Source organism: Atheta coriaria, unplaced genomic scaffold (assembly GCF_025399875.1).
Source record: "Atheta coriaria isolate IRGN ID8LTWV9N9 unplaced genomic scaffold, Caltech_Dcor_3.1 hic_scaffold_7_pilon, whole genome shotgun sequence".
Taxonomy (NCBI): Eukaryota; Metazoa; Arthropoda; class Insecta; order Coleoptera; family Staphylinidae; genus Dalotia; species Dalotia coriaria.
Genome location: NW_027045449.1, coordinates 2,504,548 through 2,519,806, shown reverse-complemented (window position 1 = coordinate 2,519,806; position 15,259 = coordinate 2,504,548). Strand labels below are relative to the sequence as shown.

Genomic DNA, 15,259 nt, shown 5'->3' with positions numbered 1-15,259 from the left:
ACTCGTAAATTTTTAAATAGTTAACAGAAAAATAATTGACTTAACGTTTCATTAATATTTTCAACGTATCGTAACACTTGGTATTGTTTTCATTTTACAACTTGTCAAACACTGCGCATGCTGCGCATCTTGCGGTTGTTCACATACTACCCACACAAACATAAAAACTGCTGTGCGCGACGATAAGCAAACTTCAATTTGCTTCACAACTCAAGCAAAATCCGAAAGTAAACCAGCGCAAACACCGCAAACGTCAAACACAGCAAGCGCACGACTCAAAACAACCGTAAACGCCGCGCACAGAGTTTCTGTATTGCCGCACGCCGAGGTTATAACATACATAACGCTAGCAATTTCTCGCAGACGCTGGTGCTAGGGTCTCGCCACATCGATGTGCACAGAGAAGTGTAATTAGCGCATGATTAGCGCCCGGTCGGCTGATTGGAATTAGCGCGCTGTCGATGATCGCGCGCGCCCATCGCATGTGATGACTGCGTCACGCATCGGCCGCGTCACGAAGGGTCGCATCGTCGTGTACCTGGTGTGCGCGCTGCTTCTCGTCGTGCTCATCGCCTGCTACAAGAATGTCAGTAATCTCCTCGAAGATGCACAGAAATCCTATGAACGATGTCGGCAGGAGCAGGAAAAACCGCACAACAACTTAACGGTGAGAATTTGTGTTATTATTGATAAAACAATCGGTTTTTTGAGGTGTTTTATTGATAATTTTTATAAATCACATGAAAATCTTCTAGAATTCATATTATTATTGCGTTTTAGAGCAATGATTCTATTTTTTTCTATTAATTTGTCTCGGTTTATTGTAAATCTAAGAGAAATATGATTTATTTCTAGTTGTATTTGATTACAAGCAACGATTAGAAAAAACCCTACAAAGTGAAAAGGTTGAACATCAGAATGTGAAACAGGATTACACAGACAAGCTCAACGAAGAGAAGATGAAATGTGAAAAGAATGCAAATGAAGGCAAACTGCGTTTTTCAACGCTCCAACAACATTACAACCTTTTACAAACACAACACGATGATTTCAAAGAAGAATGCAGTAAAATACAAAGAGAACAACTAGATTCCCTCAATCAACTGCAGGCAAAACTGAAAGAAGTCCAGGAAGAGATGAAACGAAGTGTTGTGGATAAAGAAAACTCTATTCATCATATACGCGCACAAAAAGACGCTCTACAGACAGAAAACACACAGTTAAAAGAAAAACTTGCAGTAAGTCAATATATTTCCATTAAATTCAAACAAATAAAAATATTTTTCATTTCAGCATTTATTAAACAATAAACAAGAAGCTGTGAGGCGTACGGAATACTCGTCAACGCAGTTTAACAAAGTAATCCCAGTCGGTAACGCACGATTCGTCATACCTGTCGAGCACAACGAGCAAAACAATAACGAAAACGGCGCGGTATTACCGCCGCCATCTCAAAACAACAACAACGCGAAAGTCTACACGCCGAAAACCTCGCCGAAAGTACTGAACGCAGCGCTGCCTCTGAACGCGCCTTCCGCCACGCCAGAAACTTCCAATTCCAAATCATCCACGACTAAAAAATCACTGCTATTACCACTTCCTTATCAAGGCAACTTCCCTGATGGCGTTGTACCCGCGCCGAATCTAAACGTCGATGATAGCAGAGATAAAAACTACGATAATCAGAAGATCGCGCAACAAAAAGAGCCTGATGTGCTTGTGAAACCTAACAAAGACGAGCCGTTTGATGACCGGTACAAAAACGTAGGCGATAAACCTGACGACAAGAAGGACGAACTCAAAGATCAGTTTAATCAACAGGCTGATAAAGAGGACCAGGGGATTGAAGTGTTCGACCTGCCGAATCATGATAATCATGTGATTGTTGCGAATAAGGATAGTGGTAAAGCAAAGAAACATCTGGATGATTTAAACGCGGACCCGAACGATCCCGATTACGAAGGGCCGAATATCGACGATATTGAAGAAGGTGATGATGGAGCGGATGGTGTGAATCCGCAACTACCACAAGCTATACGAAACTAGGTACATTTACTTACTAGGTGGGTATTATTTTGTGACTTGCTTTTCTTTGCCATTTTTTACTAGAGTACCTATATCTAATTATCTATAAACCTAACCTAACCTATGTGATTGATTGCAATATTTGGTTATTATGTGAAACGGAACGAATTTACAAAACACACATGATTTAAGTAAGTAATGGGACTAAACGAAACATATTCTGCATTTACAATTGATGATTCAAGTGGAAATCATCTTTAATTCTTCGATTTACTATAATCTAAACATGCTTAACTTGAACTTTTGTGAATATTCTCGAATGTAAGCGCTAAGTAAGCCAATTGTACAGTTAGATTGCATAGAATATCATTTCTATCGAAAGTATTATTTACTGTTTATTTGTGAGGTCGAAGTAGAACCAAAAGATTGTTTTGTACTTAGTCTCGAGACGGTAGGGGAAGATATTGTATAGATTTATAGAAATTTTGATGTTTAGACATTATAAAATTCATACTTTTAGTAATGATGGTCAAATTTCATAGGTGGTTTGTCGAATATGAGAGGGGATAAATCTAATTGGAATCATATTACACGATTTTTGCAATTTGTACATACATATAAATAAATATACTTGGTACATAATGTACAAGTTTCGAATTTTCATACTTTGATGATGGAATCACTGCTTGTGCAATGAGGTCAATCAAATGATTGCGATTTGCAGCGTTGGTGAATTGTTGCTTACCTTGATTGAAATGCGTATTCATAAGTATTACACAAATGAAGTTTATAAACAAAAATATTTTATTTAAAACAAGATATTTGTCCTCTAAAAACTACGAAATGCACAATCAATGCAATTGCAGCCGCTTCACATATGAAACAACACTATACAATATAACAAATTTTTATATTCGTTTCATTTACATTTACATTCGTCTCGTCGTTGGCAAAATGTAGTTCTGCGTTTCACATTTAGTTACACAATGCACACTAGTACGAACACGCTTTCCAATAACTAAATGACTCGACCGAATTTTACTCGGCAAACGTTTTCTAAACAAAAGAGGAAAAAATGCGCTTTCCATTTATAATAATGTACGCACACAATATACACATTAGTCTCTCCCGCCAAAAATAATGGAAGTCGGCATTGAAGAGTCTACGCATTCACACATGCAGAAAATTTCGCATTCATAGAACAGGCACACGATGAATTTGATGATCAAGAATGATGCGATGATTGACACATGACTGATATTTGGGAACGTTTCGAGTCAAGAAACACAAACAATTTCGTCACAAATTTCGTACGTAGTAAAAAATTGAGTTGTGACGCACGTTTGGTGGTTATCAACGCAGACAGAACTGGCTGCACGGTGTTAGTGTATGTGGAAATAGTTAATTTTGGTTTGTACCCTTGAGAAGTGATGAAGAGGTTTGTGTGGTTGGTGTGTGACGGTTTACATCATGCCGCCCATGCCACCCATACCGCCCATTCCTCCCATACCACCCATGCCACCGCCTGGCATCGGTGGGTCTTCCTTGGGGATGTCTGTGATCACGGCCTCGGCTGTCGTCAGGAGGGATGCAACACCGGAAGCATCAGTTAAAGCAGTCCTTACAACCTGCAACAATTAATTCATTAGTTTTATCATTAACAATATTTTGATAAAATTATAATTTATTTACCTTGGTGGGATCAATAATACCCTTCTCAACCATGTTAACAAACTCATTGTTTCTCGCATCATAACCATGATCACCATCCATGGCTTCCACCTTGGCGACAATTTGTGCACCGTCGACACCAGCGTTAGCTGCAATAGTCATGCAAGGCACGCGCAGTGATTTGCGGACAATTTCCACACCAGTCGCCTGATCACTGTTGATTGCTTTAATGCTATCCAAGGTCTTGATGCATCTGATCAAAGCGGTGCCACCACCGGGTACAATACCTTCCTCAACAGCTGCTCTGGTAGCGTTCAACGCATCATTAACACGGTCTTTCTTCTCGTTCATCTCCACCTCACTGCTGCCACCAATTTTCAACACAGCTACACCGGAAGCCAAACGAGCCAAACGTTCCTGTAATTTCTCCTTTTCATATTCAGATGTGGTGTTCTCAATCTGGTCACGGATCTCTTCAGCGCGTTTATCGATGTGTTCCTTGGTGCCTTTTCCCTTCAGAATCAAAGTATCATCCTTGGTGATAACAATCTCGCCAACCTTTCCAAGATCAGCCAATTTGAGATCTTCCAACTTGACAATGTTGGCATCATCCCCAAAGACAATACCGCCACTGGCGATAGCCATATCAGAAAGTGTAGCCTTACGGTTGTCACCGAAACCTGGCGCCTTGATAGCAGCCACCTGAAGTCCAATACGCAGACGGTTCACCACCAAGGTGGTCAATGCCTCACCATCGACATCTTCAGCGATGATAATCAAAGGTTTGCGCTGAGAATTAGCCAATTCTAAAGCTGGGACAATGCTTTGCACGCTCGAGATCTTTTTCTCGCTGAGGAGTAACAACGCATCCTGGTATTCTACCTTAGCTCCTTTGGTACTGTTGACGAAATAGGGCGAGATGTATCCACGGTCGAATTTCATGCCTTCAATAACCTCCAGTTCGTCGTTTAGGGTCTTTCCGTCCTTGACGGTGATGACTCCCTCTTTACCAACACGCTTCATAGCATCAGAGATGAGCTGACCGATGGTTGCGTCGCCATTTGCTGAAATGGTGGCTACCTGCGCGACTTCCTCAGGAGTAGTGACTGGTTTCGAGAGTTTCTTCAGCGTGTCTTTAATTTGATCAACGGCCATCATGATACCTTTACGGATCTCGACGGGATTTGCGCCTTTGCCGAGGTTTTCGAAACCTTCCTTAGCGATTGAGCGGGCTAAGACAGTGGCGGTGGTTGTGCCATCACCAGCTTCTTCGTTGGTATTATTAGCGACATCCTGCACGAGGCGGGCGCCGATATTCTGGAATTTATCCTTCAGCTCGACTCCTTTAGCTACGGTAACGCCGTCTTTGGTGATTTTAGGGGAACCCCAGGATTGTTCAATGATTACATTACGTCCCTATTGAAAAACAAGCAAAAATAGTTGTAAAATACAATAATTTAGTTAAAATAACATAAAAATGTCGCAAAATGCACGTGAAAATCTCGTCATGAAGACAGAAACTTATAAAAGCACATTGAGCTGTTACTTTCGCATGGCTTCGACACCCGAACGAGCTGAGTTGACTTTGCTCGGGCTCTAATGCATGCTACATAATTATTTTATTATAAAAATATGTTATTTCTTTACCTTGGGTCCCATTGTGACTGAAACGGCATCAGCGAGCACGTTAACGCCCTGCAGCATCATCGCGCGGACCTCCGAACCAAATCGGACGTCCTTGGCGTAAAAGCGCTGGATCTGGGCAGCATTGCAGCGCCGCAGGCCGATCAGCCGAAGGGTTGCAGGTAGGCGGTACATTTGGCAATCTGTAATTGAACCGGGTCTTTAGAATCACAAATAAAATAAATCGCAAAACCGCTTCTACGAGCAACCGAAATACTAGAAATTGTCAGCGCACGTGACACGCGAGACAAATCAAACGAAACGAGACTTATATTTGTTTTCCACAGACGAGGTGATTTTTATGCAGTGAATTGTTTTAATTGTTGCATATCATGAGGGAAAACTGTCATGGCGACAAAGTTTTCGAATAAACACGATATGCGTTAATTTCGCACGGCTTCGACACCCGAGCTAGCAGGGTTGACTATGCTCGGGCTCTAATGCGTGCATTTTATAAATTTAAATTAATAATTCATTATTTCATGATTTACAATGGTGATTGGTATTTTACAGAAAAGTTATATGATTAAATTAAAATATGAAATGAATGGCCGCGTGAATTCTATTAATAAAAAATAATCATCTTCATAAATGTTAACAACCGATAGTGTAGTACATGTGCGGCGATTGGACTTCAATCAGAACATTCTAGAATCTTCGAGAACGTTCCTAACCCTAAGATGGCTGCAGCCAGGCGATAACCCCGGCCGAGCCGCATAGTTTTAACAAGAAAAACCGACATTTTCCGTATAAATAACATTCAAAGCTTGGTGCAACCTAAACATAATCAATTATTACATAATTCTACATTCATATTAATTGACTAGTGTTAAATTTCGATTGATTTTACTACAACTTCGGCTTAATGGCACATGGTATCTCCTAACCTAAACGCAGACATGACTGTCGGCCGCCGTGACCGCAATTTCTTGCTGTCGGTGAGTAAAACACTACTTAAATCAATATATCAAGCATGTAAAACATATATGGTATGAAGATGATGCACTTACCTGTGGTATAAACTCTTGTAAACGTAAGAAATGTGGGTTAGACGGCCGGTATGTACCGTGTACGATGAAACGCCGCTGCGAAAAAACGCCACCGATCAGTAGCACACCTCGATTAGTTGTGGAATGAAACGCGCGTTGGGGAATGAGAATGTGCGTGAGCGAGAGTGCGATATGTCAGGATGTCGGCGAAAATCGTATGAACTCGTGTTACATAACAAAATAAACATGGTTGCCTACAGTTTGAAACTGTAGAAGTTTCTAGAAAAACAAAATGTTACTTCATGATCACAAGTTGTATTTATTATCATTTAAAACGATAAACGTTCTTAAAACTAACTAAAACCCGTCACAAATAGAATATATAATCAAAATTAACAATGTAGTAACAAATATTGCACAAGTTTAAGTCTTGCAGTGTCTTTTTACATTGCTTCAATGCAAGTGTGAAACATTTGACTGCCATTGCTCGTGTTCAGCTTGTCAAATTGATCATACAAACTGCAGTTGTATTGATATTTGTGATATGTTGGCCCGAAACTCACATCTTCTTGACGCGCGTTAATCTTCTGGAACTTTTGTAGAAGCTTGTTGAGGTTTTTGCGTAATAATGCGCGTTTCTTCTTCGTGGGCGAATCCAAAATGGCGATGTTCGCTTGATCAGGAGTTTCAAAGGCTCCTGAAGGTGTTGCAGGTTTTTCGGGCTTCGTAGGCGTTGTTACTGGCGACGAGAAGGGCGTTGAAGGTGCAGAATCCGAATACTGCATTACCAAGTTTCCACTGACTAATTCCAAGCTGGGATCGATGGTAAACTTCGAACGAACTTTGAATTTGCGTTCTTCTTTGTTGGCTTCGAGATTCTTTAACCACAGAGCGTACAATTCATTCTGTTAATAAAAAATAATGAAAACATTAGTCATTTGTCATTTCATTTGGTTTTGTTTTGGTTGTTTTTCATTTTTGTGCATTTCATAAATACTTACATCACTTTTGCCAGATGTGCTTGATGTGGAAGATGTTTGGCTGGTGGTTCTCTGTATGGGACACATTTTGTTAAAGTTTTGAAATTTGGTAAGGATAAAATTTCAATGTTGTCGCGGCGATGATCGGAGAGCGAATGTGGTTTGCCTTCGGATTGAGGGTGATTAAATACCCTTCGGGGCGACGGCAGTTACTAATCCTTAGTTTTAGGGGTAGGTAGTTGTTTCTGCATACGGTTTCGCGAGGAGCAGGTAGCTTATGTCTTTATGGTTCGTAATATTTGCAAAGTTATTGTTGGTGGGGTTGTATGTGGTGGGGAGTTTTGTCTGTTCTGATCAACAATTTCTGTTTTTTTTTTGTTGCAGAAATGAAAAAAAATTACATACTTTTGATTTTTGTGGGTTAAATCATTATTTAAGCTTAATTTGCATTAAGATTTGACTGTTTGGTTGCAAAATATTAGTTTTCCCGATTTTCTGTGATAATTTTTTTGTTTTCTTCTCATTCTGAGTAGTTTTTGTAGCTGCACTTTTCGAGTTACCATTAATTAAAATATTTGTAAATTTTTGTATAATTTGGCTAAAAAATCTAAGTTCTATGCATGAAAAGGCTCAAAAATTACTGATTTTAATTATTTTAATTTTTAAAGTCTTTTTACGGTGTAAAATATTTCGTTTCTTGTATGTTTAATAAGTTTTAATTATTTACGCGCTTAAATGGGTGATAATTTTCCAACAATTTAAATTTCTTCATAAAAATATTATACAAAAAATCTTCAAGCATAATCACCTTTATTTTGATATTCAACGCATAAAAATCGTACTTTTCACGTATTTATAGATGTCTAAACCTTTATTTCACAACATTTCGATTCTCAATCCAAAAATATTTAGCAAACAAGTCTATTCTTCATGCATCTACTCTTTTCATCAATTTCTACGCTTGACTTAACTCTTTTCTAAACAATTTTACATGTTTATCCTCTTGCCAACAGTAGCAAGTAACTTGTAAATTTAGCTACCGTTTCTACCATGTTTCTAACAAATGTTTTCGTGTTATAAGCACTTATAATACTTGTCTTTTTATCCTCTTTTCATGATGTAAGAAGATGTCAAAAATCTTTACATTTCTTTGCATTGTTTAATTTCGCTCTAAGTCTTGTTCAGCTACCGTTTTTGTGTTACGTGCTTGGTGTCAGATATTTTACACATTTCAATCTTGATTCCAACGAAAAATCGACGATAGATTAATAAGCAGCTTATAAAGTCACTTCTCTTTTGGTTCTCGCAAATTGGATTATCTCGACTTTCGCCTCACGCTTTTGCGGAGCTTAATCCATCACGGATCGCAAACTTTTCAGGTAGTCGAATATCGACTGACTTTATTATTGATATCATAAAAGTCAGCAAATCCTAGTCGGTGTATTATTTTCTATAGACGGATTTGCATAGGTAAAGGATTCAAAAAGTAAGCTTTTGTGCTTTTGGTTTGACTGGTGTTCTTGCACAGGTGCAAGTATAGGTACATGAAGTTATATGGTGTATGATAAACAAAAAGGGTTGTAAAAGCAATGCATCAGGTGGATCAACACTGCAATAAAATAGCAAAAGAGAGCACAAATGGATATCGGGTAGTAAAAGTCAAAAAACGCGCAGTGAGGTTTATGACTGCGATTGTTGTGCGTATTAATTAATGCGTTATTGGATTAACTTTTATAACTTTTAGATGTTTTGCCGCACCTGTAACGGGTGCGCAGGTGTAAAGATTTTTGTAATAAAATATTTATAATGTGCACCCGATTTCAGAGAAATTTTGATACAAATCTGGTTACAAATAAATTTGATAAATTTTACTTTTACTTTTATTATACGCTTCAAACTTTTCAATTTAATTTTGCTTCAAATCAAGTCAAATTTTCTGTTTTAAGAGTCGATTTTGAAGTGAATTCAATCCAAAACATTAACATATTTCAATGTGCTTTCTTATTGCCATTTAAACTTACAACTTATTATGTTTTATTGCTGTATATTTACCAGTTGGTAATACGGATGTTGGTGGTCAAAGTAGTGTTAATCCTTGTTAGGAAGTGTCATTAGGGTCCGGTTTGTGAAATTTGTTTTATTTTTATTATGTTACCGGAATCATAATACGATTATCCAGCGGTTAGGTAAAAATTTTTGGACATAGGATGCGACCATAATGTATTATTCCTATTTTTGAGGAATAATAGGAACTGAAGTGGAAGTAGGTACTTGAAGTGGAATAATTAGGTATTAAAAGTAATAAAAGTTAAAAATTCGTAGTTGTTTTGTAGGTATAATCGTGTATTGTCGGTAAATAGTCACTATTTAAGTGCCTATTTATTTTCCTGAAATTGTCAAATGTAGGTACTAAATTTTTATTCAAACTAATATTGAATTTTATTTAATATCTACGGTCTCTCCTTATTTTAATTTTACTGTATTTTACAACAAACTTCGTATAACGTTGAAATGTGTATTACTTTATAGTAATACACAATTTACAATTAACAAAAAATGGACATGGGTGAAATCAGTAACTACAGAATACAAACATAAAGCAACACAATTGAATTTGTACTTATTATATTTTATTATTCTTCTAAATTGATTACAATACGTAGGTTTTAATATTTACATGATTTATTTATTAATTAACATGAAGATTCTTCAACACCGGAATAAACGGTACTATATCCATAAGCATCAATCTCTTCAAATTCTAAATCATCGATCAGAATCACATTATCTGCATCGTCGTGCCTGCAATAACTGTTTGAACGCTCCATCTTTTTAACTTTTTGATCATCAGTCATTCTATGAGATTTACGCATAAAAAAATTCTCAATTTTCTCTTTAATTCCACTTTTGGTAATGAAATTATAAAACCTTCCGTGTTTCTTTGGCGTTGACAAAAATTCAATGCTTTCTTCTTGCGATGAATTTACCTTATCTTTTAAGCCATCAAGTTGTAGTTGTTGACGCTGTTTCTTGCTTTTCTTGGATTTATTGGTATTGATTCTATTAATTTCGACTTCGTTAATGTCGAGTTCATTATCCACATCAGGAATACATGTGTTCAGCTTATCGTCAGACTCAAATCGAACACACTTCTTTGATTTTCTTCTTGAATTATTAATCTTGTCGTGGTAGTCTTGGATTTCTTTGATAACATGATCAAAGTCGCCAAGAAGAGCTCTCGAATGTGTCATTTGCATCTGCATTTTTCCTGGTGATGGTGTATTTTCATTGGATTGTTTTGTTTCTTCGCAATTTTCTGGAGTTGAATTATTATAATCGACAGTGAATTGGCGCCATTCCACGTAGTAAATATAATCCAATGTTGCATTACGAGGATTCAGCTCCTGTAAAAGAAAATAATAAAACCAAAAATTATTATAGTATATTTGAGACACCCTGTATAAGAAAGTAATACAACTAATCCTCTTAAAGTAGGTAGGTAATAGTTGTGCGCATTTGCGCAGGTACGAAGAAAGGTTGCGGATTAAGATTAAGACAGCGGAGTAGACGCCGAGAATTAGAGCAATTATTCTGGATTTAGAGGATGATGTACCAAAAATTGCGAGAAAATTGTTGTTAGATTGACTTTTAGTATGAATAATTTCAAATTAGATAATAATCTTTAGATTAACTTGTGCATATGTCGTTTGCACGGATTAAGGCATCGACGCGACTTTCAAATAAGAAATTAAATTGTCATTAGTTCAGACAAGCTAAATTTAAACTAGAACTAGTTTTATTTAAATTAAGCTGTCTACAGAGTAGTTCAATTCGATTTTATAGAGTTAAATTGAGTTTCTGTCAAATGTAATATGTCAACTAATATAGGAAACTACATTAGAACTATAATAATGTTAAAATAAGAGAAGCCATCTAGCGGTTCGGTTTTGAAGTAACAATTCAAAACGTCAGATTAAAGTTAAGGTTAAGTCAATAATAAGTAATTTTTGATCTAAAGAGTTCAAGTGTATGATTATGTGTAAAGAAATACTCTTACCAATGATTCGACGTTGCAGTTTTCACCTTGATCCATTTTTTTCGCTCGTAACTTTTATTTCTCTCACACTTTAAAAATATGAACACTTTTCGTTGAGACTTTGAATGAAATTTGAATTGAGGTTATATTTGCAATGTTGATAGTGGCAAAGTTGATTCAAGAATAATGTTTGAATGAACTTGGACGTGGAATATAAACGTTTTGAATGGAGAGATGTGGAAAAACCCAAAATATTTACAAGAAAATAAGTGCATTAGTAAATTGGATCAAGATGGACGTGGGAGTGGGAGATACACAATAAAGATGAAAAGAGTGGGGATACTAATTTCCAACCAATCAGAGGCCAGCATTTGTAGAATGTATCGCAGAAATTTCTCAGAAGAATAGGGTTGGGTTTTCAAATGTTTATTTAATGAGATTTTAATAGCATCTTGCAAGGAGAGAATTTTAGAAAGAATAACACTTGAAATCATGAAATGAATGAAACAAATATTGTTCTAATCAAGATTTTATTCAATTTATTTCAAAACTTACATATATACAACATAAAAACTAATAAAAAATGAAAATTCTTACACAACATCATCATATTTACTAATCAAAGCCTCTCTATCTTCAGCCAACCTATCAAAATGCCTATAACGGTAATGCTCAGCGATATTATTAAACAATTTCGTAGATTTTGTCTTCACCTGTTTCATATTACTCTGGCCTTCGGAATCTCCCACAAAAATCCTCTTCAAATTCTTCTTGATGAATGGAACCACCATCTTCACAAGGCGTTCATTCCTTCTCTGCAAGCGTTCCGGGTATTCAATAAAGTTTTCATCCCTGCGCTCTTCAACAATGGTCATATTCAACAACTCATTATCCGTCTTGGCTTTCTTCGACGGCAGTTTTGTTGCATGGAATATTCTCTCTTCAAATTAGAGAATCTCTTGATTGTAACTGTTGTCTTCCTGCGTTGTGGTTGCAAAGGTAACATGTTGATATTACCGCTGACGAGGGTATCATGCATGCGGCAAGGAGTAGTGTCATCAACACCTGTGTAAACCACTTCAAATTTACGGGGTGAGTTTGGGTAATCCAGATCGTGCTTCCAGTCCTTGTAGGAGACAAATTGTTCGGCGTTTGGATGCTGCGATGATGATGATTGGAGAGCCTTCAAGCGGAGAACCCATTCTAATTCGTCTAAGTAAGACTTGGGATGAGCTGGTTGTGGTTTTGTAGATAATGTTGATGTTCTTGTATTACGGACTCTTTTCTGTAATTGTTAAGAAAGAAAATTAAGTTAATAAATCATAAAAACATAATATTAATTTCAAATCCTCAATTTCCATGTCGCGTTTCTAATTTTATTGTGATTTCGACATATTTTGCCTAATTAGCATTATAATAACACAACAAGAAAATTAAAATGGAAATTCAAGTAAGAATTCATAGTAAAAGCAAAAATATAAATTTTTAATGTTAAAATAAAGATTTACTTACCATTCCTTTATACACACTGCTATGACGATCAAATGGAGTTAAAGTTTCAACAATCGCCGCCATTTTAATTAAGATTAACTTATTAATTGTTTGAATTGTCTTTCAGATGAGATCGGATATTAAACAAATCAAAATATTGAATGATAGGAAGTCGGTTTGGCCCTCGAGATTATACCCGCTGGAAGCTGTGGGTGGGGGTAACACTTTAAAAGAAATAATCCGCTGCCACTCAACAAATTCTCAGAAAATAGCAACTACTGTAATGCATCCGGTAAGTAGGTACAATTTAAAATACTAACAATACAGTTGAAACAAACACATTTAGAATACCATGATATCATTGGGGAATAAATAGAAAATACAACATAATTGTAACATTGTTTCACTTTTTCTTGAAGAAGTTCATCAATGTTGGCTGATTTGCAGGTTTAATCGCTTGTTTCTTCTTTTTATTGTTTGATGGTGGTGATACTTTTTATTATCCGCAGGCGATGCTTTCTTCTGTGGTTCCTGCTTCTTCGGTGGATTTTCTTTGTCTTCTTCCTCGCTTTCAGCACTTTCATAGACTAATTCTTTTCTGTGACTGAAAATTTATTAAAGCAATTAAATTATATTAATATGTAAATAATATGAATATTACCCATGTAGCCATCTTCATCCATAGTAGTCTTATCAACATATTTCCTTTTTCTGTTTTTGGGTGCCAATTTCTTCGTTTGAGTCGTTTTTATCTCTGCATCATCATCGGATACGATGATGTTGGAATCATTTGGTTCGGTATCTTCATCATCATCAGCAAAAATATCTACACAATAAATAATTTTAATGTTTAATATTAATTTTTAAATGTAAATTATTTACCTTCATCACTTTCAACGTGTTGAACGATTCGCTTCCTCTTCTTTTGTGGTTTTTCCACGCTCTTATCACGTTGTCGCTTGTTTTTATTAGCCGCAGCTTTCTTTTTGGGAGAAGTTTTAGCTTTAGCTTTATTAGCAGCCTCTATTTTCTGCGCTTCTTCATCAGTTCCGCTGTCGTATAATTCTTCTTTTTTCTTAATTGTTTTCTTACTTGAATTTTTGCTTGTTTCTTTTTTCTTCAGATCAATTTCTTCATCATTGCTATCATCATCATCAATCGACATGGCTTCTACAGGCTCATCCTTCACCTCTTGCTTGATTTGTTCAGGTTTCTCTTTTGGTGGAGGCGCCTTAGCGAACATATTGGCAATCGCGGTATTTTTCTTTTCTCCAGAGTTTTGCTTCGTGAGTTTATTAGTTTTGTTCTCTGTTTTAGTTTCTTTGGGTTCCTTTTTAATCTCTTCCTTGTTTATAACGTCAGATGTTGATGTTTTTGCAGTTTCTTTTGATTTTGATGCGAATAAATGCGAAGCTTTAGATTTATCCGTGCCCGCAGCGCGTGTTACAGTTGGTAGCACTTTTCTGTTTGGGAGATTTTTGCGCAAGATGCAATTTTTACTTATAGTACATCCAGAACTTGAAAAACATACAAATTAACAATAAAATTACTTCACACTAAGCTATAAATCTAATAAAATATTAGAATAAATGAAAACTTACAGAGAGCCTTTATCACTTGGCAATTTCCACATGTCAACCATTGCAACCAAATCAAAATTGACATCAGCTGTCTTTTGTACACTGTAAACCAGCTCATCTTGTAAATTCTTAAACAATTTCTTCTTTTCTGCCAACTGATCATGCTTTACAATCATAAAAGTCTTTGTACCAGAATCTTTCAGAGTTCCCATTAATGTGTAACTTATCCCCAAGTTTTTATCATTTTTTGCTGCTTGTTGATCCTCAACAAACTGTTTCAGCAGGGTATGTGATGTGTGAATATCAATATTATGTTTCACACTTAGTGAAACTGCTGTTACCTATGTAAAACATACATTTTAAAAGATTAGAGTAAAAAATAGATTAATAGTTTGAGGTTAAAACTTACGATTTTATCTTCGTCGTAAACATATTGCTTCAACTTCATTAAATACAGTTCTTCACTCTCGGAATCCATTTCTGACGAGTTTCTTCAAATTTTACAAGTTTATCTGCGTGTTATCAAAGGTTTTTACGAAGTTTTCGTTCAGGCACAAAAGGGAATCATGGGAAACACCTAAATATTTGGCGCCACTATTTTGCTTAGTTACTGCACTTGACATAGAATCATCATTTAAGTAATTATTAAAAAGGAAATATATAGGTATAATATAAATTATAAAATATAATTAATGATACGCAAATAATTGAGTTTAAATATGTGCATAATCTTTAATTTTGTATTTAAAAAGTGGTTTATTTAAATAATCGGCAGGATTTTCATGAACGTGTATTTTGGGTTGC

At 36.2% G+C, this 15,259-nt stretch overlaps 4 protein-coding genes and 1 long non-coding RNA gene across 5 annotated transcripts; 2 read left to right on the top strand and 3 right to left on the bottom strand.

The window, feature by feature from the left end:
* The first annotated feature begins 484 nt into the window (after nt 1-484).
* On the top strand, nt 485-2,667 carry LOC135796325 (Golgi integral membrane protein 4-like). Its single transcript, XM_065308308.1, has 3 exons — nt 485-667; nt 856-1,238; nt 1,294-2,667. Exons 1-3 carry the CDS (start codon nt 628-630, stop codon nt 2,044-2,046), a joined length of 1,176 nt encoding a protein of 391 aa, XP_065164380.1. The 5' UTR covers nt 485-627; the 3' UTR covers nt 2,047-2,667.
* A 144-nt stretch (nt 2,668-2,811) lies between these two features.
* Nucleotides 2,812-6,549, bottom strand: Hsp60A (Heat shock protein 60A). The gene is made up of 4 exons (XM_065308298.1): nt 6,390-6,549; nt 5,344-5,522; nt 3,718-5,112; nt 2,812-3,653 (listed from the first exon to the last, which is right to left on the bottom strand). Exons 2-4 carry the CDS (start codon nt 5,512-5,514, stop codon nt 3,489-3,491), a joined length of 1,731 nt encoding a protein of 576 aa, XP_065164370.1. The 5' UTR covers nt 5,515-5,522; nt 6,390-6,549; the 3' UTR covers nt 2,812-3,488.
* Nucleotides 5,877-13,524, top strand: LOC135796333 (uncharacterized). The gene is made up of 2 exons (XR_010549309.1): nt 5,877-6,317; nt 13,003-13,524. It is a non-coding gene; the product is annotated as an uncharacterized lncRNA (long non-coding RNA).
* On the bottom strand, nt 6,812-7,496 carry LOC135796559 (uncharacterized). The gene is made up of 2 exons (XM_065308629.1): nt 7,370-7,496; nt 6,812-7,273 (listed from the first exon to the last, which is right to left on the bottom strand). Exons 1-2 carry the CDS (start codon nt 7,433-7,435, stop codon nt 6,812-6,814), a joined length of 528 nt encoding a protein of 175 aa, XP_065164701.1. The 5' UTR covers nt 7,436-7,496.
* Nucleotides 13,134-15,065, bottom strand: LOC135796323 (DNA polymerase delta subunit 3-like). Its single transcript, XM_065308306.1, has 4 exons — nt 14,865-15,065; nt 14,477-14,796; nt 13,758-14,392; nt 13,134-13,701 (listed from the first exon to the last, which is right to left on the bottom strand). The coding sequence occupies exons 1-4, from the start codon at nt 14,931-14,933 to the stop codon at nt 13,505-13,507; spliced, it is 1,221 nt and encodes a 406-aa protein (XP_065164378.1). The 5' UTR covers nt 14,934-15,065; the 3' UTR covers nt 13,134-13,504.
* Between the last annotated feature and the right edge of the window lie 194 nt (nt 15,066-15,259).